At 44.1% G+C, this 27,376-nt stretch overlaps 1 protein-coding gene across 1 annotated transcript in view; it reads right to left on the bottom strand.

The window, feature by feature from the left end:
- The window catches only part of LOC114803311 (ectonucleotide pyrophosphatase/phosphodiesterase family member 3-like), a 30,692-nt gene extending 6,143 nt beyond the window's left edge, over positions 1–24,549 (bottom strand). The window contains exons 1-22 of the mRNA XM_029002810.1: positions 24,337–24,549; positions 22,900–22,977; positions 21,847–21,970; positions 18,363–18,488; positions 18,013–18,073; positions 16,582–16,679; positions 13,584–13,663; positions 12,534–12,653; positions 11,512–11,621; positions 11,356–11,421; positions 10,707–10,779; positions 10,524–10,632; positions 7,892–8,020; positions 7,788–7,819; positions 6,915–7,042; positions 6,495–6,564; positions 4,646–4,733; positions 4,257–4,441; positions 3,586–3,625; positions 2,736–2,890; positions 2,434–2,569; positions 2,247–2,321 (exon numbers count right to left, since the gene is read on the bottom strand). Coding sequence (XP_028858643.1) covers positions 2,247–2,321; positions 2,434–2,569; positions 2,736–2,890; positions 3,586–3,625; positions 4,257–4,441; positions 4,646–4,733; positions 6,495–6,564; positions 6,915–7,042; positions 7,788–7,819; positions 7,892–8,020; positions 10,524–10,632; positions 10,707–10,779; positions 11,356–11,421; positions 11,512–11,621; positions 12,534–12,653; positions 13,584–13,663; positions 16,582–16,679; positions 18,013–18,073; positions 18,363–18,488; positions 21,847–21,970; positions 22,900–22,977; positions 24,337–24,468 — 2,215 coding nt within the window. The 5' untranslated portion in view covers positions 24,469–24,549. The remainder of the gene's footprint in view (positions 1–2,246; positions 2,322–2,433; positions 2,570–2,735; positions 2,891–3,585; positions 3,626–4,256; positions 4,442–4,645; positions 4,734–6,494; positions 6,565–6,914; positions 7,043–7,787; positions 7,820–7,891; positions 8,021–10,523; positions 10,633–10,706; positions 10,780–11,355; positions 11,422–11,511; positions 11,622–12,533; positions 12,654–13,583; positions 13,664–16,581; positions 16,680–18,012; positions 18,074–18,362; positions 18,489–21,846; positions 21,971–22,899; positions 22,978–24,336) is intronic.
- Between the last annotated feature and the right edge of the window lie 2,827 nt (positions 24,550–27,376).

Genomic DNA, 27,376 nt, shown 5'->3' on the forward strand with positions numbered 1-27,376 from the left:
CACAAAGGGTGAAAGCCCACACGGTCACTAACACAGTGCAGCAGTGTTAGAAACAAGCCAACAGAAACAGAAAGAATCAGAGAACTAGAGCTCTTCAGAAACAATGTCCGAACGTGGAAGCCAGACCAGGTAACAAGTCTCTCTGAACATCCAAGAACCTATGTAGTTCAGATGCCTGATGGACAGCGGAAATGAAGAGTCCAAAAAGAAGAGTCAAAGGAACATTCTTCTGTTTGTGCAGTTGTTTGATGTCATGATATGTATGAATAGTTAATGTTTTAGATGTAGTTCATGTGGAAGCCAGAGGATGGCAGTGTAACACAGATAAGGGTTATGGAAAAAAACAAAAAAGGACTGTGTCCTGTCTGCTCTATAAAATAATATCATAACGCAATCATGAGCAAAGCACTCACCGAGTTGCAGACAGTTTCCCAGCAACCTTCCCAGTTGCTGCTGCTAATCCAGGTAGTAACAGGTAGTAGCCTAGTGAGAATCTTCTGCATGGTACACTGTCTAGTCTCTCACACGACCACTAATGTAGGAACCCGCACTGTCTGTGTGTTTTATGATGAGTTGTAGAGGTGAGAACACTTTTACATTTACGCCCTTATCCAGAGCAATTTACAATCATTAGTTACAGGGACAGTCCCCCCCTGGAGCAACTTAGGGTTAAGTGTCTTGCTCAGGGACACAATGGTACTAAGTGGGATTTGAACCTGGGACTTCTGGTTCATAGGCGAGTGTGTTACCACTAGGAAACTACCACCCTAGCCACTTTTCCCATGCATTCTGTATCGAACGTTTATACTGTTCATAGAAGACTCTTGTGGGACCCTCCTGACCAACAGGAGCAGGTTCTAGCATGGCGATGCACAGTGGCAGTTATGGTGCCCCAGACTGCTGAAAAAGGTGCGGGGCTGCACATCATAGAGCAGTGGTGGCCTAGAGGGTAAGGACGCGGATCCTTAATCAAAGAATCGTGGGGCTGAGCATCATGGGACAGTACAAGATAAAAAATAAACAGCATAGAGAATACGCTGATCATATAATATAAAAAGATCACTAGGGTTCATCAGGGTTACAGTATGTGGATGTGTGGAGTTTAAGTGGGAGGAACTACAGGAAGAAGAGAAGCCAGCGGAGGAGGTGCGATACTGTGAAGATGGGTCCTGCATTCCAGCACGGAACACACACTTCTGTTGCCATGAGTTCTAAACACATCCCTCAGAACTGTAATAACTGTGGGTGCAGGAAGAAATGTACTCTGCTGCTGAACATCCAGAGACTGCAACATGGCAACCTGTAGAAAAGCCACTCACTAAAAACAGGAACAGAGCAAACAAAGCATAATAATCATAAAAGCATTGCACTTGGTCTTAATTAATAAGAAATCCGGCGGATCTAGAATTCTCAGAAACTCCAAAAATCGATATAAGAGCTGATATTCTCAGTCCAGTTCAGATTGCACTAAAACTACCACGGAACTTCCATGAAACTCGGTGGATTGTAACATGGGCCATAAAATGTAGAGGAGATGCAGTTCCACTTTGCTTTTTCCTCTAGATGGCAGTCCAATTCAATATGGTCCAAATGCCACTACTCCATAATATCACCCAGGAAGACCCAGGTTCAAACCACGATCACTGTGTCCCTGAGCAAGACACATGACCCTGAGTAATTTCGAAAATGAAGTGTGAAACACCCGAATCTGCAGAGATGTGGTAGAAGAACTGGGGGTTGAGAACAGATTGTATTTCTGCTGGAGAAGCAGTGGTTTTGTTTTTTACTGGTTCATACTGGTACCTAAACTACAGTACATTGTGCCATGTCCTACAAGTCCCTGTTGTCTTCAGAGGTGGTTTGGGTGCCATTTGTGTAGTAATTAGTTTAGTGATTTCTGCTTTAAATCATCAAATGCTGGTTTTCATGATAAAACAAGCGACTATATTAGACTGTTTCTTATTTGAGATTTTGGTAACTTGCTTGAGAAATGTTGAGAACAGGGGTCACCGGCCCTGGTGCAGAGGACACCTTTTCTTCATTTAGCCTGAACCTGGTTCAACTTCTGTACTCGTTATCACCACCCAGTTCTTGGTTGAATGAGGTGTGGTGGAACTTGGAAAGATCTAAGCAGGACCAGGGTGGGTGATCCCTGCTTTACGATCTTTTGGGGTTGTTCGGCTGCCTGTTACTCGGTCTCTTCTATAAAAAACAATAGATAAAGTCCCATAGTGGTGAAGAGTCACCTCTGAAAAGCGGGAACATGGGGGCGATGTTGCTGGTGATCTGCGAATCAGACGTGCTTCTGTTGGAACTCAGATCTGTGGAGAGAAGGAAGCAGTGAATACTGTAATTTACCATGAACAGGACTGGGTGGATGATGAATGGGACTTCTGCATTATCGTGCCGAAGTGTGACCCAGGCAGGACGTACTGGGCGGATGCAGATAGCCGAAGGTCAGTTTGGGGTCATCTTTGTAGAAGCTGCAGGACTGACTCACACTGGGCTGGACACGGACATCGGCACGCACACACCAGTCACTGTTCGCGCTCAGAGGCTCCACGCTGTTCTGTGGGGACATCAGGACACACGTCAAATCAGTCCTGAGGCAAAAAGACGTTTTCACATGCACACCACATAGACCAGAGAAGGAAAACACTATCTGCTGTGGGTTTCAGCTCTTACCACATGATGAGGATCTGGATGAAGATCTACAACAGCAGAGAGAAACGTACCGGATTTTTCAACGTGTAAGCAACCCACAGCGGCATACGGGTGTCCCGGCTGAATCCAGTGATGTAGTCGGAATGGTGGAGCAGGCAGTGGTTGGTGTTCCGCTGCAGCACTCGCGGAACGCCGTATGGACAATGAAGAGCCATGACCCCAGGACCTGCAGGATACCAGGACAATACTTTCATAGTTCTACACGTCCAACACACAGGCAAAAGGATCCTGAGACACATATCCAGGCTTCTTTAGTGGGCACATGAGACACACCACAGCACAGCACCCAGTGCACACAGTGAAATGTGGTCTCTGCATTTGGGCCAGTGGTAGCCTAGCAACTAAGGAAATGGGCCCTTATTCGGAAGGTTGCTGGATCGTGTCCCGATCCGTCAAGCTACCACTGAGGTGACACTGAGCACCTTTCCCCTCACTGTCCCCTCACACTGCACCCCGGGCGCCTGTCATGGTGCCCACTGCTCATCACCCTTGGTGATTTGGGATTTGCACATTTCCGGTCCACATCCTTGCCACCACTAGGCCACCTCTGCCACCAAGGTGAGGCCTTCACAGCCATAGGAGGCGGCGACTGAAAGGTAAACAAGCTGAAGCCACAGCGGTTTCTCCTTGGACCAGGTTCTGCATACATTTTATATTGTAGATTATAAATTGTTCTAATTTTAGACGACTTGTATTGTGTGTATAATGTGTATATTGCATTCCCTCCATAAAATATAAATGCATAAAAGAATGATTTTTTCCATCACAGTTCATTACAGAGGATTTCAAGTTGAGTTTCTTATCAAATCTGGATCATTGCCTTTGTGACTGAACTCGAACTCGACGCTGAGATCTACTTACTGGAACTGGAGCTTATCAGCTGTTGGTTGAGAGTCTTCACCTAAAGCAAGCAAGAGCAAAAACATCATTTCTGTTCATATAAAAAAATTTAGGTATGTTTCCATTTTGTTATGAGGCTTCAAAGGGAAACTCAAGTGAAGCACGAGGAGTACGTTTGAATTCATTCCTTTTTTCATGATATATAATTATCACTAAGATGTGGTCTTACAGCATCCCACAGTTTAAAGCGGACATCTGTCTTTGAGGAACTAAGAAAGAGGGCCTGCATTTCTATGTCAGGATTCTACTAACAGCCCTGATGTGTGCAAATGAAGTGTCTATATCTGATATAATCTGAAGCTACTTTTTATTGTGTATTTAATGCTATGCACACAACCAGCTGGTGCATACAGGCAAAGAGGATGTAGATCATGCACTTTTTTTAGGCTAGAGTTGTACATCATATGCTCAGTAATGAAATTTTTTATGATCTGACCCAAGTGAAGCATATTAATAGAAAAAAAGACTCTTGTGCGGCTCCATACTGAACATATAGTTAAGCAATAAAATCAAACTGCAATGATCCTTAGGAAAACAAATATCTTTCAAGTCCAAATTTGAACAAGGTCTACATCGCACCAACACAGAACCTTATGACTTTAACACGTGTTCCATAAATCCTTCTGTGGTACCTTCTCCTTAGTAAGAGAGCTACAGGTGCAGCCTAGGTCATCGGTGGGGTCAGGGCGGCTGGCACTGCAGATGGAAGCTGGTGACAGCTCCGCAGGGAATACTGGTTGGTGAGAGGGACTCTTCAGGAGATGATTCAAGCTCCCATGAGTCCCATTGTTGGGAGCAGGATCAATATTTAATAAATCTGGAGATCAATTCATACCAGCATATTAGAACATATCAAACCGTGAGGGGAGCTGATAAAAACAAAATCAAATAGTAAAACTGACATTTGAATTTCTGTCAGGAAAGTACAGACGCTGTGCTACACCTGCCAAGATAGGGATTTAATCATCCATATTATGGGAAACTATAAGGTCAATCAAACATCCCATTGCATTTCACTCACCACACATCAGGTTGTAGACTTCAATGTTTTCAAAAGGTGCCACTTGTGATTTGTGCTTCAGTGAGGGTCCATACGCCATGAACACAGTCTGCAGATGAACAAATGGCTCTCAAATGAACAAACTGTGCTGGTATGACACGTCAAACATGGTCTAAAGCCGTTTCTAAAAACACCATCACTTGTGGTCAACGTCCTCCCTCTAAGATCCCACTTGAGTACTTTCAAGTACTTACTCTCTGAATCGGACGTGTTTAAACTTCTCCAGTCAAGCTGCTCCCTGGATCCCATCCCCTCACACCTCCTTCAGTCCATACAACCCACCATAGTATCTGCTCTGACACATGTCTTAAATTCCTCACTCACAACAGGAACATTTGCCACTGCTTTCAAACAGGCTGTCATTGCTCCCCTGCTTAAAAAACCCACATTAAACCCATCTCTACTGGATAGCTACCGCCCAGTCTCCAACCTTCCTTTTCTTTCAAAAATTCTTGAAAGAGCAGTCCTGGCTCAACTTTCTTCATTTCTCCACCAGCATGATCTTCTCGACCCTTTTCAGTCTGGTTTCAGGAAAGGACATTTGACTGAAACCTCCTTTGACAAATTTAATCACAAAATTCTTCTCACCACACTCTCAGATTTAGGAGTGACAGGAACCATATTAAACTGGTTCACCTCTTATCTTCACGACAGGTCTTTCAAGGTATCATGGGGAGGTGCGACATCTGTCCTCTCTAGGGTAACCACAGGGGTTCCACAAGGCTCTGTCCTTGGCCCCCTTCTATTCATAATATACACTTGCTCACTTGGTCACATCATCCAATCACATGGCTTCTCTTATCACTCTTACACTGATGACACCCAGCTCTATTTGTCTTTCCCACCAGAAGATGCCACTATTGCGATAAAAATCTCAGCCTGTCTCTCAGACATATCGACATGGATGTCTGAGCAATAACTCCAACTCAACCTATCAAAAACTGAGATTCTGAACTTTCCAGGCAACAATTCCCCTAAGAAGCAGCTCAAAACCCACTTGTTCAAAAAGTATTACAGACAAATCTAACACTTACACACGCACATGCGTACACACACACACAAAATAAAAGTTTGTCCAGCACTTCCCTGCATGTTCTATTCCTGACAAGTTGGGCCTTATCAGGGCTCTTAGTTTGTAAACTCAAAATCTATAGAAACCGAATGAGAATTGCTGGTGTCCTCTTGTAAGTCGCTTTGGATAAAAGTAAAGTAAAGTAAGTATTTGCCAGGTTCTCTGTAAAAGTAGAGTGATTTATTATTATTAAAAAAAATGTCTTTCATAAACTCAAAGCATTGAAAACAATTTCCATTATGTGAGACACAGTGACTATAGAATAGAGGGTTTTATAACAGGTTTAGTTAGAAAGTTGGCCAAGTCAGATTTCCTAGAATAGGAACTGGTGAAGAAATACACATGCGTTTGTATATGATACGCAGGGATGATAACGTCAGTATTATATTGACTGTCTGCATTTTACACACTGCTGCACTGAACATGCGAGGAGCGCCACACACACAGACAAGTTTAATTACAGGCGCATCTGTATTAATCCGCCTATCCAAGCAGCATTTGTTGTCATTCCACTTCTGGAAAATATGGACATCAGTGGGAGAAAGAAGAAGGTGTTCCAAAAAATGAGAGGGGCAGAAGAAAGAGCCTTCTGTTGGTTATTGTGCAGGATGAAGACCCACCAAAGGGACAGTGTTGAGGTTGAGAGTTGAATTTTCATTGGTCAACACAGTAAAGACATTTTGAAAGAAATCCAGTATCCACCCAACCCAACATCTCCAAATGATCTCTTTCACTGACCTGCATGTTCTTGAACACATTATCAGAGCCATGGAAGCCACCATAACAATACTTGATTTCCTTTGGTGTGCTGAGGGTACAAAATGTATGGGGTTATGAAGATGATATAACAGACGACAGACTCAAAATTCCTATTCGGTTCCCTTTGTTGAAGTTATATATGAATGAACAACCCTAAAAGCACCACAGTTTAAACTTTTAATACAATATTTTGAGAATTTTTTACAATAAAATAACATGTTTTCCAGCTGGAAAATGTACTAATCAAAAGCTCTTCACTGTCTCTTTTTATCAATCTGTATGGTAACTGTAAAAACGGACTATACAACAATACATTAGTTTACTCATCACATTCAGGATTAAAAAACTGTTCATGATTTAGTATCAACATGCTGTTCGGTCACTGTAATCCCGACCTACCGTGCTGCCTGCCATGTCTCCTTCATGTAGAGGTGGGCCCTTTCAATTCGTACATTATTGGCAAAATGAAACCTTTTAGGGAGGTGCTCTTTAAGGTAGGGTCGCATCGACTGGTCAGGGCTCTTGCACTTCAAAAGTGTAAGGGGAGAAGAATGTATACAATGTGGTAAGGCCCATAAATATTGGGGCATGGACAAAATTCTAATCTTTTTGGCTCCACACAACACCACAGTGGATTTGCCTCTCACTTTTTAAGGGAAAAAAATGCAACGGTAAGCTCAGAAACAGCAAAAGAGCCAGAAGACCATGAAAAACAACTGTGGCGGATGACTGAAGATTTCTTTCCCTTCATAACCGCTTTCCAGATGAAGAACACGCTCCAGGACAACAAGAGAAGAGTTGACCAGAGTAAAAACACGAAGGTCAGATCTGAGTTTTAAGTCTAAAAAGGGCTTTACAGTTCTGGAAGAGATGAGACAGAGTGATGGGAAGGTGAAGAGTATGGAGAAGGAAAGGAAACATCAGTGAATCAGTGAAATATCTCCTCATCAACGCAGCCGCTGATTATGACTCTATGTTGCAGACTTTTTGACTGCAAAGGATTTACAACCAAGTAATAAAAAGTGAAACTTTGGTTTAGGTTCATTTGTCCCACTACTTTTGGTCCCTTAAAAAGTGGGCTTCACCTATAAAAGCTCAAGTTCAATTGGTTTTAATGTAAAAACCCTCAAAATAAAGATGAAGGTCTGCAGTTAAAACACATCTTGTTTGTTTAATGTCAGATCCATTGTGGTGGTGCATGGAGCCAAAAGATTAGAATATGATTAAATGATTAAAGTCAATCAAGACAGGTTCCACTGGAAGCTCTCATACCGACAGGTTTTTCACCAGTCCCTCATAGTCAACTGGAAAGCAAACGAGAGGAGAGTCAAAAGTTTTTGCCTATCAGACATGTAGGTGAAACAAACCAAACTCACAAGTAAAGAAGTACTCAGATCTCATTGGTCTGATTCGGGCTGCGGGTCCTTGAACCACAACAATGTCGTCAACTTTGTCTTGGTAGGATGACACAAAAGCTGCAGTCTTACATGAAGCAGTCTCCATTCCTAACAAAGCAAAGATCAGAACTGAAGACAGGGCAACTACAAGAAAAAAATGTACACTTTAACAATGATGTACCAAATCCGATATATAATATTAGTATATACATATATAAAATATAGATTGCGTGTGTGTGAAATATTAATTCTGATGGGCAGGCTCCAGCTGGAATGGCCCGACTACTGGCCGTGGGAGCTGATCGCGCCCTGGGTCCGGGATGTCAGCAGGGTGGACGACACCCTGGATTGGTGGGCGGTCTGGGTCGGGATGGCTCTGCCCATCGTGCGCGTCAGAGATCTTTGCGAAGTCCAGGACAACCCATGTGACTTCTGGGGGTACGAGGGAGACACAGACTATGAAGAGAGTGACGAAGACGTGAAGTGGGCGGTTGGTGCCGGGATGGCTCTGCCCATCAGGCCAGTCCAGGATCGTCATGAGGTCCGTGGAGACCCACATCCCTTCCAGAGGTGTGAGGACCACGAGGAAGACGACGGCTAGCTGGATGTTCTGGCAAAGCCCCACACTGGCACCAGGGACGTGCACCGAGAGGGGCTGCATATGACCAGAAGGCACCAGACAGTGGTGCCGTGAGCAGTCACCGCCCATCCAGCTCTGGTCGCGAACCTGCCTTTCCTCTGCCCGGCTGTCCCCCAGCTGAACGGCAGCGCAGTAACAGCGCCCCCGCCTGCAGTAGTGGACGTCCACTACCCTCCACGGCACACGCCCACCACCATCTCCACCGACGTGCCCAGCCCCGTGTGGGACATCCCTTTGGTCCCAGGACCCTTTAGTGGAGCAGAAGGTACATGCCAGTCATTTATAACTTCCTGTGTTGTGTACTTTGCTGCTCTTCCCTCCCTTTCAGACGCGGAGAACATCACCACCATCCTCACTCGTCTGACTGCTGGGGAGCAGCCCCCTGTGGCAGCAGGGAGAGACGGACGGAATGGGTTTTCAGGAATTCCTGGATAGACTGAGGGCGGAGTTTGATATGCCAGAGCCTGAGCCAGGGATTAAACTCTGCCCCTCCACCACACCCAGTGGCAGTCAGGATCCGGTGCAAGGACACCCAGCACTGGCAGGCGGCGAGAAGGTTGCGCCTCCCGTGATCCTGGCTGTGCCTCCTGAGGAGGTCCCGGAGAGCCCAGAGAGGGAGCCAGATATCTTCTGTCTGTCTCCGTCTGTGTGTTTGTGCGTGGCATAAGTGTCCATATATCGCCCCCACTTCCCCTTTTTTCGTCCACCAGTCCAGCCGGGAGGGGGGTGCTCCCATAAAGTTTCAGTGCAGTTCAGGTTGGGGGATCCTCCTGAGGGGAGGGTGGGTGTTGAAGCGACAGAGCTGGGTCCTCCGGTAGCCGGTGAGGAGGGCGGGCCAGGCATGGGCCTGGCTCTTCCTTCCATAGAGCCCCCTGGAAGGCATGAGGACCCAGCTGGGACAGGCAGGAAGAGGGTGACGTTCCATGTCCAATAGCCAGTTTCCTTGTCCGGTGATCGGACCGCCATAGCTCCCGCCTCGGTCTGCCACCTGATCCACATTGCACCGGACCCTTCATGTTCCTCCTGCAGGTGGTGGGTCCACAGTTGGATGAGCCCATGTATCCAGTTCAGGCTGGGCCCGGCCGGGCCCCATGGGCGAAAGCCCAGTAACCCTCTGGGCCGGATACACTGGCTCTTCCTTCCATGAAAGGTCTTCTGAACCATTCTTTGTCTCACCCTTTACCTAAGACCAATTTGTCATGGGAGACCCTACCAGGGGTACCAAGTGCCCCAGACAACACAACTCCTAGGATCATTAGGGTTCTCAAACTCCTCCACCACAATAAGGTGAGGGTTCAAGGAGGAGCATAATAAAAGTTAATATTGTAATTCTTAATCTTAAATCTAATTTGTTGGTTATAGGGGGAACAAGCTGGAACAATTTATCATTGAAGATCCTATTAAGCAGATCCACTGTGTGCACCGTGTGCTGTGCTGATGTGTATCACAGTGACAATTCACTTTGGGAATTTTGTGAACCTTAAGTTATACATTATAACTATCCTGTCCCTGGTGCCTGTAAAATGGTACAAATCTGCAGGGTCATAAGTTCATAAGGCACACAATGATCTATTTCCTATCATCTTCCTCATTCTATCTACCTATTTAAGTTGATAACATTGGTAGATACATTGGAGTCAGATAACGCAAGTCTAGTTATTTATCCGGTTGGAAAAGTGGGGCATCAAGGATACATGCTAAATCCGTCACGATAATTTCAGATAAGCAGGTTTTACAGCATGAACGTTGGAGGTTGAGGTGCAGTGGATCGACCCAGAGCTGTACACATTACTTGTGGAATGCTGTGGAACATTTTTACATACATATGTTCTCGAGGCATTGATGAATTAAAAATTTGGATGTAATTACGTCTCAGAATCCCCTTGCCCCCCTACTTCCTCTGATAAGTGAACAGACTAGTTTAAATAACTAATAATGTGAACTAAGCTGGAGATCATTGAATGTTCATACCATGATCTGACAGGGCAACCAGGTTCACACATTTATGGAGTCCCCTCTGTTTCAAACCATCCATCAGCAGGCCAAGGACCCTATCCACTTTCATGAGGGCCACAATAACCTGCCAGAAGAGAGATAATTATTCGTCTTTGTGCTTATTCATTCATCTTTCTCACAGTTTAATGCATAAAATACCTGACTGCTCATTGGGCCAAACACGTGTCCGGCAGAATCTGGCTCGTCAAGGTAAAAAGTGTAGAGGTCTGGCCTGTTAAAAGATTTACTCAGCAACAAGAAGCAAAGAGACATATATTCATTACAGCATCTTCTATAACCAGTTAATACAACTGCTATAACTATAATCTTCTTTAAACAGAAAGTACGTAAGGGGGAACAGAGCCTCTTTTTGAATCTGAATAATCTCCTGTTAGGGGTCACCACAGCGGACGGTTGTCCACACATTTGGCATGGCCAAAATCATTTATGCCTTTTCTTTTTGTCTGATAAAAATTACAGGCCGTCTGGAAAATGAAAGACCATATGGAAGTTCCCAGTTATTTATAGGCTAACCGTGTGGCTAACCATGGATATACTTGTTTGATCTGTCTTGGTTAATTGTAATCCAAGCGCACACACACACACACACACACACACACATACACTCACATGCAGATCCGCAGATGCTCCTGTAACTTCAGTACAGTACACACGGCTAATAAACAGGTCATGCCTATACTCTATGTATTTACTACTTTACTATATGCATTTACATTTTCATACACTTTCATTCCACGTATTAACTGGATGACGATGTATATAAATATACACTAATAAAAGTACATACCTTTTTTCATCAGGGAGTTGTAACCAGTTCAGAACAGTAGCAACTCTCTCTTCAAAAGGGATAGCCCTGAATAAAATAAAATATTAATATTAAAATTAGGTAAATGCATTCCATTTATATATTTGAATCAAGTAGAAGACACTCTTGCTTTCTGACCTGTTGTACACCTTGTAAAAGTCGGGGTATTTCCCCTTAATTTTCACATCTGATCCTGGCCAGAAGAAGGATCCAGTCGTCATATTGTTCTTCATTGCTGTAAGCCAAACCTCAATACAAAAGAGTGTGGATGGGTGTAAATGGTTACAGAGAACATCATGTTCCACAGAAAACATGTTTTATGGCACTGTACTGAACTGAGATGTAAACACAGCAGTCTGGGTAAACCAGAAGCCGCATCAAACCGCACCCAACAACCAAACCGCTCTCGCTTCATGTCCATCACAGTGCATGTATTCAAGATATGGTTAAAAGAACTGAGATAGATCTGAGCCAAACCCCAGAGAAAGATTTCAACTAGAGTACCACAACACATCTAAAACCCAGCCACTAGGGACATCTGTACGGAAGACCATAAGTACTATAATTCATATGCTTTTTAAGATCATGGTTTTATGCAAAAAACAAGTATTCACAAAAAAAATGCACCATCACACATTTTGCATTGCCTGACGGGTGTTAACGCCTGGTCTGAGCACACGCTCCACATGCACGTGAAGGGTCCAGTCATTAACTAAAGGTCTGTTGGCGCCATGCAATGCCGAACGTGTGTTGAAAACGCTGCATTATGGCACTATCGGCCTTCAACACACGTGACTGTGTGTTGCTTGGTTGCGGTCGCAGGACTGGGTAAATCATTTATGCAGCCAACCAGAACAGTTGATCCACGGTGGTGACCCCTAATGACAACCACAGCACATCTGAAGAACAGACACATGGCCTTAACACATCATTTAGCAGCATAATTATTAAAGGCGAAGCGAGTCTGACAGGGGACTCGCCCTGTGGTCGAGATAAAGACTCATTTCAAGGCGCTGGATTCTGCATGTTAATGTGGTTCCTGCAAAACGTCCCAGTAACGCTTTAGTAGTGTTGTATGTGAATGTAGTAATTGGTGTACTGCATCTACCATCGGTTTGGACAGAAGATATTGAAGGAATGTTTGTTAAAGTTCTGCTCACAGGTTCTCCTTGGTACCAGCTGCTACTGAACTTCTCATCGCTTTTGAGGCTGAAACTGACGTTTCTGGTCACGTCATACATCTTGTTATCCACAATGCCATGCGACTCTGGGTACAGACCCTGTGGAAGAATGAATGACAGATGTTTTGTGGATCCTGATTTCCTATGACCAATATTAATTGTAAACAGATTATGATGATTTGACCAAAATTATGAAAAAAATGATATCATATAATATTACATTTGTGCCTTAGAATCATGGGTTTGAAAAAATGGGGTTTGAACCTGGGACTTTGCTGCTGTTCCTTACAGCAGAAATAACTGACAATTCACAGTCTAACTGAAGAAACTGAGGCAAAGTCTGCTTAGTGTTGCAGTCTTCATTTGCATTCATTCTCTCTGATATAATATATTTCTAACTTAGTCAGTGACGGCCCCGTAATCAGAAGGTTGCAGAAGGTTCGAATCCCGATCTGCCGAGGTGCCACTGAGGTGCCACTGAGCAAAGCACCGTCCCCACACACTGCTCCCCGGGCGCCTGTCATGGTGCCCACTGCTCACCAAGGGTTATGGTTAAATGCAGAGGACGCATTTCACTGTGTGCACCTTGTGCTTTGCTGCTGTGTATCACAATGACAATCACTTCACTTTCCCTTTCAAACAGGAGCAAGAAGAAGTAAAAATGATCTGTTCACTAAACAAATGATAAAAAAAAGTTTTACCTTATTTACCTTATATGCAATATCAATCCTAGCAACCCAGAATTTTCTCCAATGCAATGGACATCAAAGACATTGGCCACAGATTATATTAATACTGCCTAATGGTTTTAGTCAGTAATAACCTTGATTTGCATGTTCCTACATCTTCTGAATCAAAATAAATATTGTATTCTATTTTGTACAATGTGCATCGCAGTGTAATATCTTCACAGCGCAACGGAGCAATGCTTTTGACTGGGATACAGGATCTCTCTAGATTTGGGGTCTGTCACATAAATGCAGACGCTGATCAGTCTTTAAGAACAGAAGGGATAGAGTCAGTGCTTACGGTGACGATGGTGTAATGGTTAGGGAAGGTTTTGGTGGGATAGACTGGCCTCATGTACTCGGCGGATACACCACACTTTTCTAGAAAAAAAAAAAGAGAAAAGGCACATTCACACATTGTCGTTTCCTAATTGATGATTGCACCACTATTTAACATATTTAATCATTTAAAAAGGCTTTTGCTGTATAGCATTCTAATTACAGATCTAATTCATGTTAAGGTACAGTATCTGAGAGAGTGCTACACTGCAATATCTGCACTGGTAACGGCATAGACCAGTGTACCCATCAATAATGATTTATTACATTTGTTAAAAGCTCTTTTGCTAGATTATGAGAGGATATTATATTACCTGGACGCATTGTACTGTTCTGAGATAAACTGTTCTTTTACCCAAAAATGTCCAATGGTGTGAAAAGGTGTTTTTCCCCTCTCTTATCATCAAAAAATATTAAATATTAGTCAAAGACAACACACGTGTGTTTTCATTACATCTGGCATTTCAGAAAAAGAACATCATACCAGTAGTAAAAAAAAGAGTGAAGACTTTGGAGTGGCCAAGTCAAAGTCCAGACCTGAATCCTACTGAGATGCTGTGGAATGACCTTAAAATGACGGTTCATGATCAAAAACTCTCCAACAAAATTCCCTCACAGCGCTGTAAACGCCTCACTACAAGTTATCGCAAACACTTGATAGCAGTTGTTGCTAATAATGGTGGCTTAGCCAGTGACAGAGCCACACAGGGCCATGTAGTTTGGACATTTTTTATATAGTTTTTAGTGGTTCGCTAACACCGTATCTGACGTCTCTTTCTGAAATTCAGCCGCGGTGCAGAATTATAGCCACTTAGATCCAGATTTCCCGGGACGCGCCGTTTCGCCGTCTGTAGCTTTAAATGCAAATAAGGAGGAGAGAGGCGGGACCAGGAAAGCGGCCTATAGAAGTTGAGCGGCCATTGGCAGAAATTACGTCACCAACCATGATGTTTGGCGCAGACAGGAAGTCGAGTCTGCGTATTTCCACTGGCGTGATGGAACTAAGAATTCCAGAAGCACATTTGTGCTTTTTTTTACATCCAAATCACATATGGAAGCCATGACGGTCGGTGGAGATAATGCTTTAAAAAATGTAAAAGTTACGGTACCAGGTTTTCTGAAGTACCGGTGGTAGTCCGGTTCTTGTTGCGCTGTCCTATAGGTGCATATTGTGCATTAGCGTCTTCTTCGTAAAAGCCCAGCCTGGCTAATGCTAAGGCCAGTATCACTTCAGTTTCTTTATCAACTATTTCATGCTCCTATTCCTCTCGCCTTTAAAACAGGACATGATAGCGGAGTGTTCTTACACACCACTTTCCTGGTGGAAAAGGATGAACGAGTTTTCATTTTAACACTGACTCAGGAACACGTTGATATGTTAGTGTTTCTTTCCGAAAATCTGGAAATCTGGACCACAGACAGGCCAGGGGAACTCGAATTCATGTTAAACAATCTCACAAAGTGAAAGCTGACCTTTAATATTTGATATTATTAGATGATCTGAAACATTTTAAAGTGATTCAAACAGGAAAAAAGTAAGAAATCAGAGAGGGGGCAAACACTTTTTCACACCCCTGCACTTCAGGAACATTCTACAACTTCCTGGCATCATAACAGCAACAGCTCTTCATGCACAATTTAAGTGTCACAAGGTCACATGTGATATGACGCTCAAGTACAACCCAAATTGCAATGAAGTTGGGTTGTTGTGTACAACAGAAATAAAGCCAGAATACAATCATTTGCAAATATTCAAGTCCTGAACCGCCAAGGTGCCACTGAGGTCTCACTGAGGTCTCACTGCAAAGCACCGTCCCCACACACTGCTCTCCGGGCACCGGTCATGGCTGCACACTGTGATGGGTTAAAAGAAAAGGACACATTTGCTTTTTTTTTTTGCATTGTGTGCACCGTGTGCTGTGTCATGTTTCAATGACTTTCACTTCACATTCAGGAGGCAGGCCAGTGCATCAGGGGATGTGGAGGAGGCTGAAGGAGGCAATAACCCAGCAGCAGGACTGTGGCCTCCAGGGAGGAACAGAAGGAGCACTGCCAGGTCCCAAGTGTGCATGTGTCTGCTCAAATGGTCAGAAAGAGATTCCAGGAGGGCGGTACGAGGGCCCCACATCCACAGGTGGGGGTTGTGCTTAAAGTCAAACACCATGCAGCATGTTTGGCATTTTCACTGGCCACTGACTCACTTTGCTCTTCAGAGATGAAAGCAGGTTCACACTGAGAACATGGGACAGTCTGGAGATACCGTGGAGAACGTTCTGCTGCCTGCAACATCCTGACAGTGGGTCAGTAATGGTGTGGGGTGGTATTTCTTTGGGGGGCCGCACAGCCCTCCATGTGCTCTCAAGAGGCCTGACTGTCATTAGGTACTGAGATGAGATCCTAAGACCCCTTGTGAGATCATACGCTGGTGTGGTTGGGTTCCTCCTAATGCAAGACAATGCTGGACCTCATGTGGCTGGAGTGTATCAGCAGTTCCTGAAGACCAAGGCATTGATGCTATGGACTGGCAGGCCCATTCCCCAGACCTGAATCCAACTGAGCACATCTGGGACATCATGTCTCGCTCCATGCACCAATGCCACGTTGCACCACAGACTGTCCAGGAGTTGGCGGATGGTTTAGTCCAGGCCTGGGAGGAGATCCCTCAGTAAACCATGCACCACCTCATCAGGAGCATTCCCAGGCGTTGTAGGGAGGTCATACAGGCACATGGAGGCCACACACACTACTGGGCCGTACGTTTTGAGGACATTCCTTGATGTCTTGTTTTTGCGTCCCTTTTAATTTTTTGAGCAGTGTAGGTTGAAAAGAATCTGCAAATCATTGTATTCTGGTTTCATTTCCATTTTCACACCGTCCCAACTTCATTGGAATTGGGGTTGTATTTGAACAGTTCTTGCCACTAACACATTTGGCTGGAATGTGCCGGATCACACCCTTACTTAATTTGGAGAGGACTGGCAGTAAGTCGTGGTAGGATGCCATGTAGCTCGCCCTAAATCCATCCATTGAAACCACAATCAAAGGTGGCTTTGAGAACCTAGAATAAAGAAAGAATGATACTGGATTAAATGAAGTAATAGGAAAATTACTTTGTAGACGTTATGCATTATTTCAGGCTCTGGTGGAACCGGAGCCATTTTTCCTCATGGTGTCCCGAACCCGTCCACACAGAGACGAGAGCAGCGGCTGCAAAGAGCAAGGCAGCAGACTAAAACAGACATGGAGGGCTCCTTTCAGCAGGAAGCCGCATGCTTCAATGCTCGCTTGTTCCATTTATACCCTGGACAACAGCATGCAGGCCGCGCCCAAAATACTCCAGGAAAATGAAGAAAAGGTCAAAGGAAAATTATACCTCAGACCAAATCCACAAAATGAAAACAGACTGGCACAGCGCAGCATTCAAATCCTTCACTCCAGAGTGTTGTGACCAGTCCAACCACATCATTTCACTCAATAGACTTAAAGTGAAGTCATTTGTGAACTCAGACAGTTCGTAACGTTGGCATCTCCAAGGATCCGGGGGAGAAAAATGCACTGTTCAGGTAGTAATATTTGGCATTTTTGCTGTAATTCACCATGTTTGTATTTGTCTACCGGGAAAATGGCCATAAACAAGGCAGTACCCAGAAGTGAAGGGGACATTAATCATCAGTTTACATATTTTTTTCCATTGGACACCTTCTCACATTGTGTTGTTACAGTATAAGACTGGACATCGATCAAAAACTGCACTGTATACACACTGAAGCGTGCATCTTGTTCTTCATGGGGAAGGTCCCACTAACCAACATCAAATGAGTGACATATATATATCACACACACACACACACACACACACACACACACACACACACGTTAAGGAGAAGATATTTGGAGAAAACACATTGCCTTCAGCACAGTAAGTTTCTGGAGCTTTATTTCAAGCTGGTATATTACTATTGTACTTAAGAGTGTATAGAGTGTATAGACAACCTGTACGATTCTGGCTTATTTGTGCCTGCTGTTTCATTTCCTGCCTCAGACCCTGACTGAGCCACTTTAAATCTACACTCAGAGGGATGATCTCCAAGTGAAAGCTTGCAGAATGAAAGTCATGAAATTCTCACAATAATGTTGTTCAGATGAAGGGTGGGTCAGAGGTTTGATTGCACAAGAGTGACTTTCACACAACCACATCATATAATAGAACCACACACAAACACACACAAATCCCACTCATACAGAAAAACAATGCAGACAAGAAAGGTATCTGGGTGAAAACCCCGTCTGCATGTGCCCGATCATAAGGGCGCATGTGTGAAAATAACATGAAATAATTCCAGAATAAAAATGCACTCAACACAACATGAAATAAAGTGAGCTTCTGTTACCCTGCGGGGCACTGTGGTGTCTGGATGTCTTCACATTCCTCCTCCACCCAACTCTTCTCTCCTTTCAAAAAAGAAGAAGAGCCTTAAATATTAATGCTGGGAGAGCGCAGTCTAGTTTATTGGAACATTTTGGACCAGTGAAGGTGCTTTGAATGAACGTCTCGACCATGTTTCGGTCATGGCTTGTTGGACATATCTTGGCTGAGGGGACGGGTCTTTGCTGTGGACACTATATGCTGCAAATTTCCATTAGATACACAGACAACAGTGTAGATACTGCAACACGCTGACATGCGATGAATACGTGGCTATTCTCTCTAAACGCGAAGTAAAACCACACTGCGGCATACCTGCACATATATTATTGTAGTTGGCACAGCAGTCACCCAGGCTGGCACAGTCACTGGCACAGGAGCATTTGCTGTGGGGCTGGCGCTCCTCGCCACACCGGAATTTCGAGCATGTCCAGAGCTGAGCTGGTAGAAACAGAACACATCGTAAAAGAGAAACAGGAAGACAGGTAGGGGTCGGTGGAAAGAAACAAAAAGGGGACACATGGCGTTTTAACTAAAAATTCAGAGCTCAGATTAGCATGGAATAATGTGAGGAAATGTAGGGTTTGGCTGTATAGTCCCCATTTACTTTCTCTAAGGACAATGGTACCTTCCGACTTCCCAGCATATTGTAACCCGCCAAAGTGCCACTGAGGTTCCCTTTGATCAAGGTACCATCTCCACACGCTGCTTCCCAGGCGCCTGTCATGGCTACACCTTAGTGAGCAGTGGGCAGCCATGAAAGGCACCTGGGGAGCAGTGTGTGGTTAAATACAGAGGACACATTTCACCGTGTCACTGTGTGCTGTGCTGCAGTGATTCACAATGACAATCACGTCACTTTCACCTTCAGTGCTGACCAAGATGGCTTACCCTTGGTGTTACCTTCGGCTGCTCTCTAGAGGTCTTGACCACTTTTCTAATGTGGGGTGCTTTGTGCCAATGGACACTGTAAAAAGCTCTGGTTGGGGTCCTCCACCCCGGTAAACCAGCACCTGGCAGGCCTGCAGCAACCACCTTCCTCAGGGATTAAATCAGTTCGATCAATGTATAATCCCTGATTTAATAAACCTTTGTTTGGATTGACTATGCAATAATTGGATATTTATTCTCTTTCCTTTACACTGGGGACGCCGGCGGCAGGGCGCAGACAGTCCAGCTCCGAACAGGTTCTACGCCCGGACTGCCGTTTATTGTAACGGTCTGAATGACACGGACGCTCACCTGATGTGAATGGCGTGTGAAAAGGGGAGAAGGACGAATGACCCACCGCCAACTCCACATCCATTATTTACAATGTGTCCTTCTCTGATGTGGCAACAAGCATGCAGGAGATACGGAGCAGATACGGCAAATTACCGTAAATTGTTGGAGATTTAAAGTAAAAGCTTCAGAGATAACTTTATAAGATCAAATTCTTTGTTCTATTCGGAATTACGGACATAGAGACAGATTGGAAGCGGAAGCACGACTTCCAAGGTCTTTACTGGCGCTCTGAGTGCAGCGCTCTGCTGTTTGCCAGTCGGCACGACCTTGTGAGCAAAAACCAAACATGGCACCTGCGTGATAAGTCCTGTCAACTCATTTTTTGCTAATGCTGCTTAAGTCTCAAAATTGTCCACACTGATTTCACCTCAATTGTCTACTTTCAGAAGACAAATTCAAGAAGACGAGTTTAGAACTGGGTCACTCAAAGATGAAGTTCATGTCATGAAGTTCACATCATACTTCACTTACTCATATGAGGTGTGGTTCTAACCAAAATGTGCATTTGAATACATTTCTAAACGCATCTTCTTGGTGGGACATTGATCCTCAAAGAATAACCTGTAATTTTCCCTTAATGTCATACAAACGACCGAGTGGACTGTCACCCAGAAGCGGTAACCAGGCAGTATATAAACCCCAGTATGTCTGCGAGTACGCCCTCAGATCAAGACAACTTGCCTTTGGTCTCTCGGGGACGGAACCAGTAATTATCCAGTAGAAGACACTGAATAGCCCCTCTTTCCTGAGGAGGAGGATGATGATGATGATGTAGCCCTCCTTCTAAGACTACAGATTATACGCAGTGAGGGTCTGGAGAGTGGGAGTGAGCGAGCAGTATTCAGCTGGTTGCTGCAGATCAATCGGAGGGCCACCCCTCATTCAGACTTGGGTGGTCGGAAGTACAGTAGAAATCATGTGCGTAGTGGATATATGATCATGTACCATGCCTCCTTGTTCTCTGGATAGTGCAGAATGCTGAGGAAGCACTTTAGCGCCTTAGTGAGAGACTTATGGCTCCTCTCTGGGCAGCTCGCTGGCTCCAAGGGTCTGTTTCAGGAGTCACTGTGCTGCCCTACATGGGAATGGCATGGCAAAACACTCTCGGCCCACATCCTTACCTAAAAAACACCGGCTTTCAGCACATAAAAGGGGTTTCTGTCACATGGGGCCCTCAAAAACGGCTAGGGGATTCCCCCCACCGGAGACCATTCTGAACTCCCAGTGCCAGGTCAACACATGCCAAGCTGCATTCCATTACACTGCTCTCATTCTACTGCCAGTCAATATAGTGCCTGGAGCATTTTAGTGCAGCTCATAACAGGGATCCTTCAGTGGCATCTGACCACAGAACAGATTCCAGAAGATCTTGCTCAGATTGAAGGTATCTGGGATGTTTTCATGTGTGGAATTTTGTGGGACTATGCAATCAGAGGCTTTTACTGAACACTGATTCGTTATATAGCTATGTTTCAGTTTGTGTCATTTCTCATGACTATTCAAGCTATTGCTAAATCATTAAATTATTAGCCCTAAGAGATTAACATTTTCTGTCTCATTTGAATGATTAGTCATCATTGTAATCTTTCATGAATGAATTGATTGACACCATCCATCTTTTCCTTGACTTGGACCATTTCCCAGTCCCCACATCATAATGCTGCCACCACGTTTCAACGTGGTGATGGTCTTCTTTGGGTGATGGGATGTGCTGGGTTTGTGCTAGACAACATTTTCCTTGGTGACCGAAAAGCTCAACTTTAGTCTAAAGTGACCAGAGCAACCAGAGTCAAATTCATAACTTGTCTTATTTTAAGAAGAGTAATACCTTTTTTTCAGACCAGGTATATGGAGTGAATGGTTCAGTCTCAGCTGGAGGGTCTCTGTGCTGGAGGGTCCTCGTATTAATACCTCCTTACTGTGCGTTTTGGTGGACAGCCCTCTTCTGGCAGAATGGTTGTGGTACCATGTTCTTTCCATGTAAAGATTTGATGGCACTTCGAGGATCATATTTTTTATAACCCAACCCTGACTTGTAATTTTAAACAACTAGACTTGTCCCTGACTGTTTGGAGCGCTCCTTGTTCTTCATGGTGCTGCCTCTTGCTTTACCTCTGGACCTTTCAGAAAAGCTGTGTTTATACTGACAGATCATGCGACACTTGCACACAGGAGGACTTCATTTCACTAGTTATGTGACTTTTGAAGGTGTTTGGCTGCACCAGAACGTTTTTAGGGGCTTCATAGAAAAGGGGGGTGAATACATTTGCACATGACAATTTTTTTTTTATATTTTTTTCTCATTTCACTTCACCAATTTAGACTATTTCGTTGCAGATCAATCACATAAATTAAGATTACATTAGATTCATTAGATTCAATTACAGGTTGGAATGTACAAAATGGGGAAAAGGGGTGAATACTTTCGTAAAGCACTGTACCTGGCTGACACTTGCCCAAAGTTACACTAATACGTGTCTAAACGAAAAGGAATGTAGTGCGATGGCTCACTCACCAGGTTCCACACACACTTCTCTGTAGTCCACACAGCAGCTACCCTCCTTCTCACACAATGCATCAACACTGGCAGAGGGGCCAGAGGGGTTCCGGGCAGACAAGCACCTGAATTTACAGCTGTTCTCTGAGCCCGGCCATGTCATAGAGGAGATATAAGGGCATACAGGGGGCCAAATGAGTACAAATACAGTAAAAACTCATTTCAGCCACTTATTCCAATTTACCACAGCTGCCAGTCAACAGATTATCAGTTCCCACGGAGGTAGAGTCTTCATCTACAACGATGTAGCTGCATTCACACGCAGTAACAATATCTTTTTCAGAACCAGAATTCATACAACTAGTTCCAACCTGGCCTTTAGATTGGCTACGATGCTGACACAATTAGAGTGCAAATGCATTACCATTTACATAATCCTAATATTTGTTCAACCAAAAAATTATATTCTAATGTGAGTAGAACTGTCCATAATAAGCAACATGACGCCATCACATTTCTAAAAGAGTTTTATAATCCACCACTGACATAACACTGACATGTCATGTCACTCCCTTAAAATAGTCATGTGGCAGCCACACCTCATTAAAGAAACAACGCCCTACTCAAGTAAAATGTGAACAAAATGATTTTTTTCAGTGTGCATGAAAAATGTGACTGTAATTGTGAAACACTGTAGCCCAGCACATGTGCACACAACGAAATGTGTCCTCTGTATTTAACCATCACCCTGAGTGAACAGTGGGCACCCATGACAGGCGCCCGGGGAGCAGTGTGAGCAGCTCAGGATTTGAACCCACAACCATTTTCCTTACCTGCTAGGTTATAATAGTAGAGTAGAAGTCTTATTTGAGGTTAAGGGATAAACTGTGTTGTCTTAAGGCCGTGCTGTACTCTGAACCATGGTAATAAGATCTATCTATCTCACTGCCATTTGGTGTATTTTCATGGTTATGGAGATGTTAATTCACAAAGCACAACATAGTTCACGGTGATAACAGCAACGGACAATGAAAAAATCATGAAAAACTTCAAATCAAAATATTGACCCACCATTTTTTTACACCGGTGAAATGACTTAAAGCCAAAAACCACAGCCAGGACTGAAGTCACCAAGCAAAGTAGCAACAGCTGAAGCAGAAAATACAGACAGATGTTAACAACACAACACAGTACAATCAGATCCATCATTTTAATTCTACTGAGTACAATCAATGAAGCTATTACTCTACAAAAAGACTGCCAAGGTCCATCTCATGGTTGCCAGCAGGGTATTTCTGAGTTCGTACATCTTTCAGCTTTGTATATCCTTCAAAAGATGTTGTCTAAGGTTTGCATACATCAGGAAGAACCTCTAAACGCTTACGCATGCAATATGATGTCCATGTACAGCGAGCCCACATCTTCTTCGTATGGTTTAGTGAGTTAAGATGCAACATTTGGGAGTTTATTACATCCATCTGCACTCACATGTGTGCAAGACGTTTGCTCTGTAATTAAAGTGATCCTCCCGGCCTGCAGGAGATTGCGTCTGGGACAGCTCTCTTTAATTGTGGCAGGGAGAAATGATAATTAGGAGATTTAATACGCACCCAGAGCGTATTAAATTCCCAGACTGCATAGAAACACATGGTCTCGCTCTGTCTGTCTGTCTGTGTGTGTGTGAGTGTATGTGAGAGAGCGCGTGTGCAAAATGTCTGTTTATATTAGACTTGGGGCGGTACCCCAAAAAGGCCCAGACCAACACCACCCCACAGCCCCATGCCTTTGGTGTCGGAACATTAGCCCGCATACCCGTCTGGTTCGGGTTGCAGTAACCTGATATGCAGGCACGTCCGCTGTGCAATGGTTCTGTTCTTGCACGGAACATTCAAGTGTGAAATGATGAATTTGTGTCCCTTAGCAAGACACTTAACCCTGAGTTGCTCCAGGGGGACTGTCCCTGTCACTACTGATTGTGAGTCGCTCTGGAAAATCAGTGGACACCATTTCAACAGAAAACCTCATGCCAAACCAAACAGAATAATCTGAAAGCCTGAAATAAATGTGTGTGTCTGTGTTCTGTAGACAGCTCACAGTTTCAGCAGTTGGTGCTACTGAGTCCAAAAACGACCCATTACATGCTTTTAGATCGAATATTTGATCCTGGCAGGAAGCAACAGGCTATTTGGTCCCACACCCTGCGTCCTCTGGTGCAACTCTGAGGTTTTGAGGAAAAAAAGCCCCTGCTTGTCCACTCCATCCCGCTGTAAACTTTCGAGGGGTCTTCTTACAAGAGTCTGTTGCCAGATACTCATATAAATCAGCAAACTGCGAAAATGGAAGCCACTTTCTTGCCATATGTTTTACTGTTCTACTTAAAAAGCTTGTAAGTGTGTTTAAAAAGGACAAGGAAGTAAACTTTTTCGGTTGTTAGTAAGCGCGCAGCTGATCAGCAGCTGATAAAAGGCGGACCTGGCAACAGCGAGGCTGCGCCAGCGGCTCCCTCACCCCGGCGATGATCCTGCGTTTCCCGGCTTCGCTCCTCCTGCCGCCGTCCGCACGCCGCGCCCCGTCCCGTCCGGACCCGAGTAAGTTGGCCGCCTGCTCGGTGGCCCGGTCCTCGTCCTTGGCGACCTCCATAGCTCAGCGGCCCGGCGCGCACACTGCGCGGCGTGGAACGTCGGCCGATCATTTACAGCCTGCCTGGACCCGCCCTCCGCCCCCCGGACGCCGGTGCGAGCAGATCAGCAGGACCACCACAATCATGCCGTGCTGGAGAGTGGGGAAGAAGGACCTCTAGTGGTGAAGCTGAGCAGCACATGCAGTCATCAAGTCGGTCTTTTAACGTGAACTGAAATTTACTCCAATGTACAGGGCGGCCAATTTATATGGATACACCTTAAAATGGGAATGGTTGGTGACAAGTGGTCATAAACTCATGAAAGAATACAGTTACGTTAAAACCAAGCACACCATTGTTTTTCTTGTGAAATGACCAATACATTTGAGTTGTCACATGACCCTCTTCCTATTGAAAAAACAAAAGTTGGATCCAAGATGGCCGACTTCAAAATGGCCACTGTGGTCACCACCCATCTTGAAAAGTTTGCCCCCTCAACAGGACTTAATATCACCAACCATTCCCATTTTATTAAGGTGGATCCATATAAATGGCCCACCCTGTATATATTCTTCATTTAAATGTTAAATCCCATTATAATACGCAAATGCAATGTTAGTTTAACTTTTAATCAAACCGATGAAAAGACTGACAGACTATATATGGCCTGTTAAACAGACATCGGGTATTCTCTACACTGGATTACATCTACATAACTACCAAAGCTAGATAGCAGGGATACATAGTTTGCCCTTAATCCTAACTGTTAGGCAGCGGTGGAAAGTGACGAATTACATTTACTCACGTTACTGTATTTGTGTAGTTTTTGCTACATTTGCTAAATTACACAGTAAAAAATGAAATGCATATTTCTCAGACTGTGGACATCAGCGCCTTACTATGAAACATGCCCTGGGTTCTAGAGCCGTCAATCACCAGCCATTCAAAAAAAAAGAAAAGGCTACACAACAGCCAATCAGAAAATAGCAGTACTGTATGTGGGCAGAAGGCAACACAGCAACCAATGAAAAGGTATTACGGAATTATTCGCGTTATTCTGCTAATTGTAATAAAAATAATGATGCTCCATGCAAAGGTGCCACTGAGCACCGTCACCACACACTGCTCCCCGGGCACCTGTCATGGTGTCCACTGTCACCAAGGGTGATTGGCTAAAAGCAGAGGACACATTTCACCATGTGCACCATGTGCTGTGCCGCACATGTGTTTCACAATGACAATCACTTCAAATCTGCACACAACACCCCATAATATAAACATACATACATTAAAACAGGATCCGGGTTGTATTGAAATATCTGTTAATGTGTATTTTTAGAAGATATTTGGGGTCTGATGACTGCTACCTTGAATGAACTTGGTACGTGGCCGGTGCTAAGAGACGAGTTAATCATTTTGAAGGAAACTTGCCAAAAGTCACACCTTCTCATTCAATGTTTTTTCTTTATTTTCATGACCATTTAACGTTGGTAGATTCTCACTCATCAAAACTATGAAGAGTGATAGAGTGCGCAGCACAGTCACTGGACCTGAACCCAATCCAGATGGTTTGGGGTGAGCTGGACCAACAAGTGCTAAACACCTCTGGGAACTCCTTCAAGACTGTTGGAGAAGCATTTCAGGTGACGACCTCTTGAAGCTCATCGAGAGAATGCCAAGAGTGTGCAAAGCAGTAATCAGAGCAAAGAAAACTAGAATATAAAACATGTTTTCACTTATTTCACCTTTTTTTGTTAAGTACAGAACTCCACATGTGTTCATTCATAGTTTTGATGCCTTCAGTGAGAATCTACCAACGTAAATGGTCATGAAGATAAAGAAAACACGTTGAACGAGGAGGTGATACAGAGTGATAGTATCTGTTTCTGTCTTATTCCTGGTTAGTTTGTCTATAGTGTTAACAGGAGTCTGGGATTATTTTTGTTCTTGTCTATTAGGGACCGTCCCCACATGCTGCTCCCCAGGCGCCTGTCATGGTGCCCACTGTCACCAAGGGTGATGGTTAAAAGCACATTTCGTTGTGTGCACCGTGTGTATCATAATGACAATCCCTTCACTTTCACTTTGTTAAAGACGAGTTATGTTGATTGAGCCGCGCTAAGAGCCTTCTTATAGTTAAGTAGGCTCTCCTTCCAAGCTATTCGGAATATGTTTAATTTACTTTGACGCCATTTGCGTTCTAATTTCCGGGCGGTCTTCTTAAGCGAGCGCGTGTGATCATTATACCAAGGAATTAAGTTTTTATCTCTTACTATCTTCCTTTGAGGGGAGCGACTATATCTAACGTACTACGCAGTGTTAATTCTAGACATTTGGTCGCTTGGTCGAGTTCAGCGGGGTCTGACGGTGAGTTTATCAGCGTTGATAAATCTGGTTAATAAACCTCTGTGCCGTACTTGATGTAATTGTCCGTTTGTCTCTATAACGAGGGGGATTGAGTTTGTTGTGTCTGAGACATATTTTAAAAGCGATGAGGAAATGATCTGAGACCATTTCAGATTGCGGAAGAGTAACTATATCTTCTATATTTAAACCGAAGGTCAACACAAGATCGAGCGTGTGACCACCTTCGTGAGTAGGTCCTGTTACATGTTGGTTAACTCTAATAAAGACAGGAATGCGGTTCTTAGTGAGTCTTCTAATTTATCACAGTGGATGTTAAAGTCACCGATAATTAGGGCTTTATCCACAGATACAACTAAGTTGGAGACAAAATCTGTAAATTCACTAAGAAACTCAGAATAAGGTCCAGGGGGTCTATAAATAATAATCAATGGAATGAATTTAGGATTTTTATTTTGTGAGACTACATGAGTTATATTGGTATATAGAATCTCAAAAGAGTTAAATCCTTGTCCGGGTTTATGAGTAATACCGAGGTTATCCTTATAAATTACTGCGACGCCA

This window comes from Denticeps clupeoides, chromosome 14 (genome assembly GCF_900700375.1).
Source record: "Denticeps clupeoides chromosome 14, fDenClu1.1, whole genome shotgun sequence".
NCBI classification, from domain to species: Eukaryota; Metazoa; Chordata; class Actinopteri; order Clupeiformes; family Denticipitidae; genus Denticeps; species Denticeps clupeoides.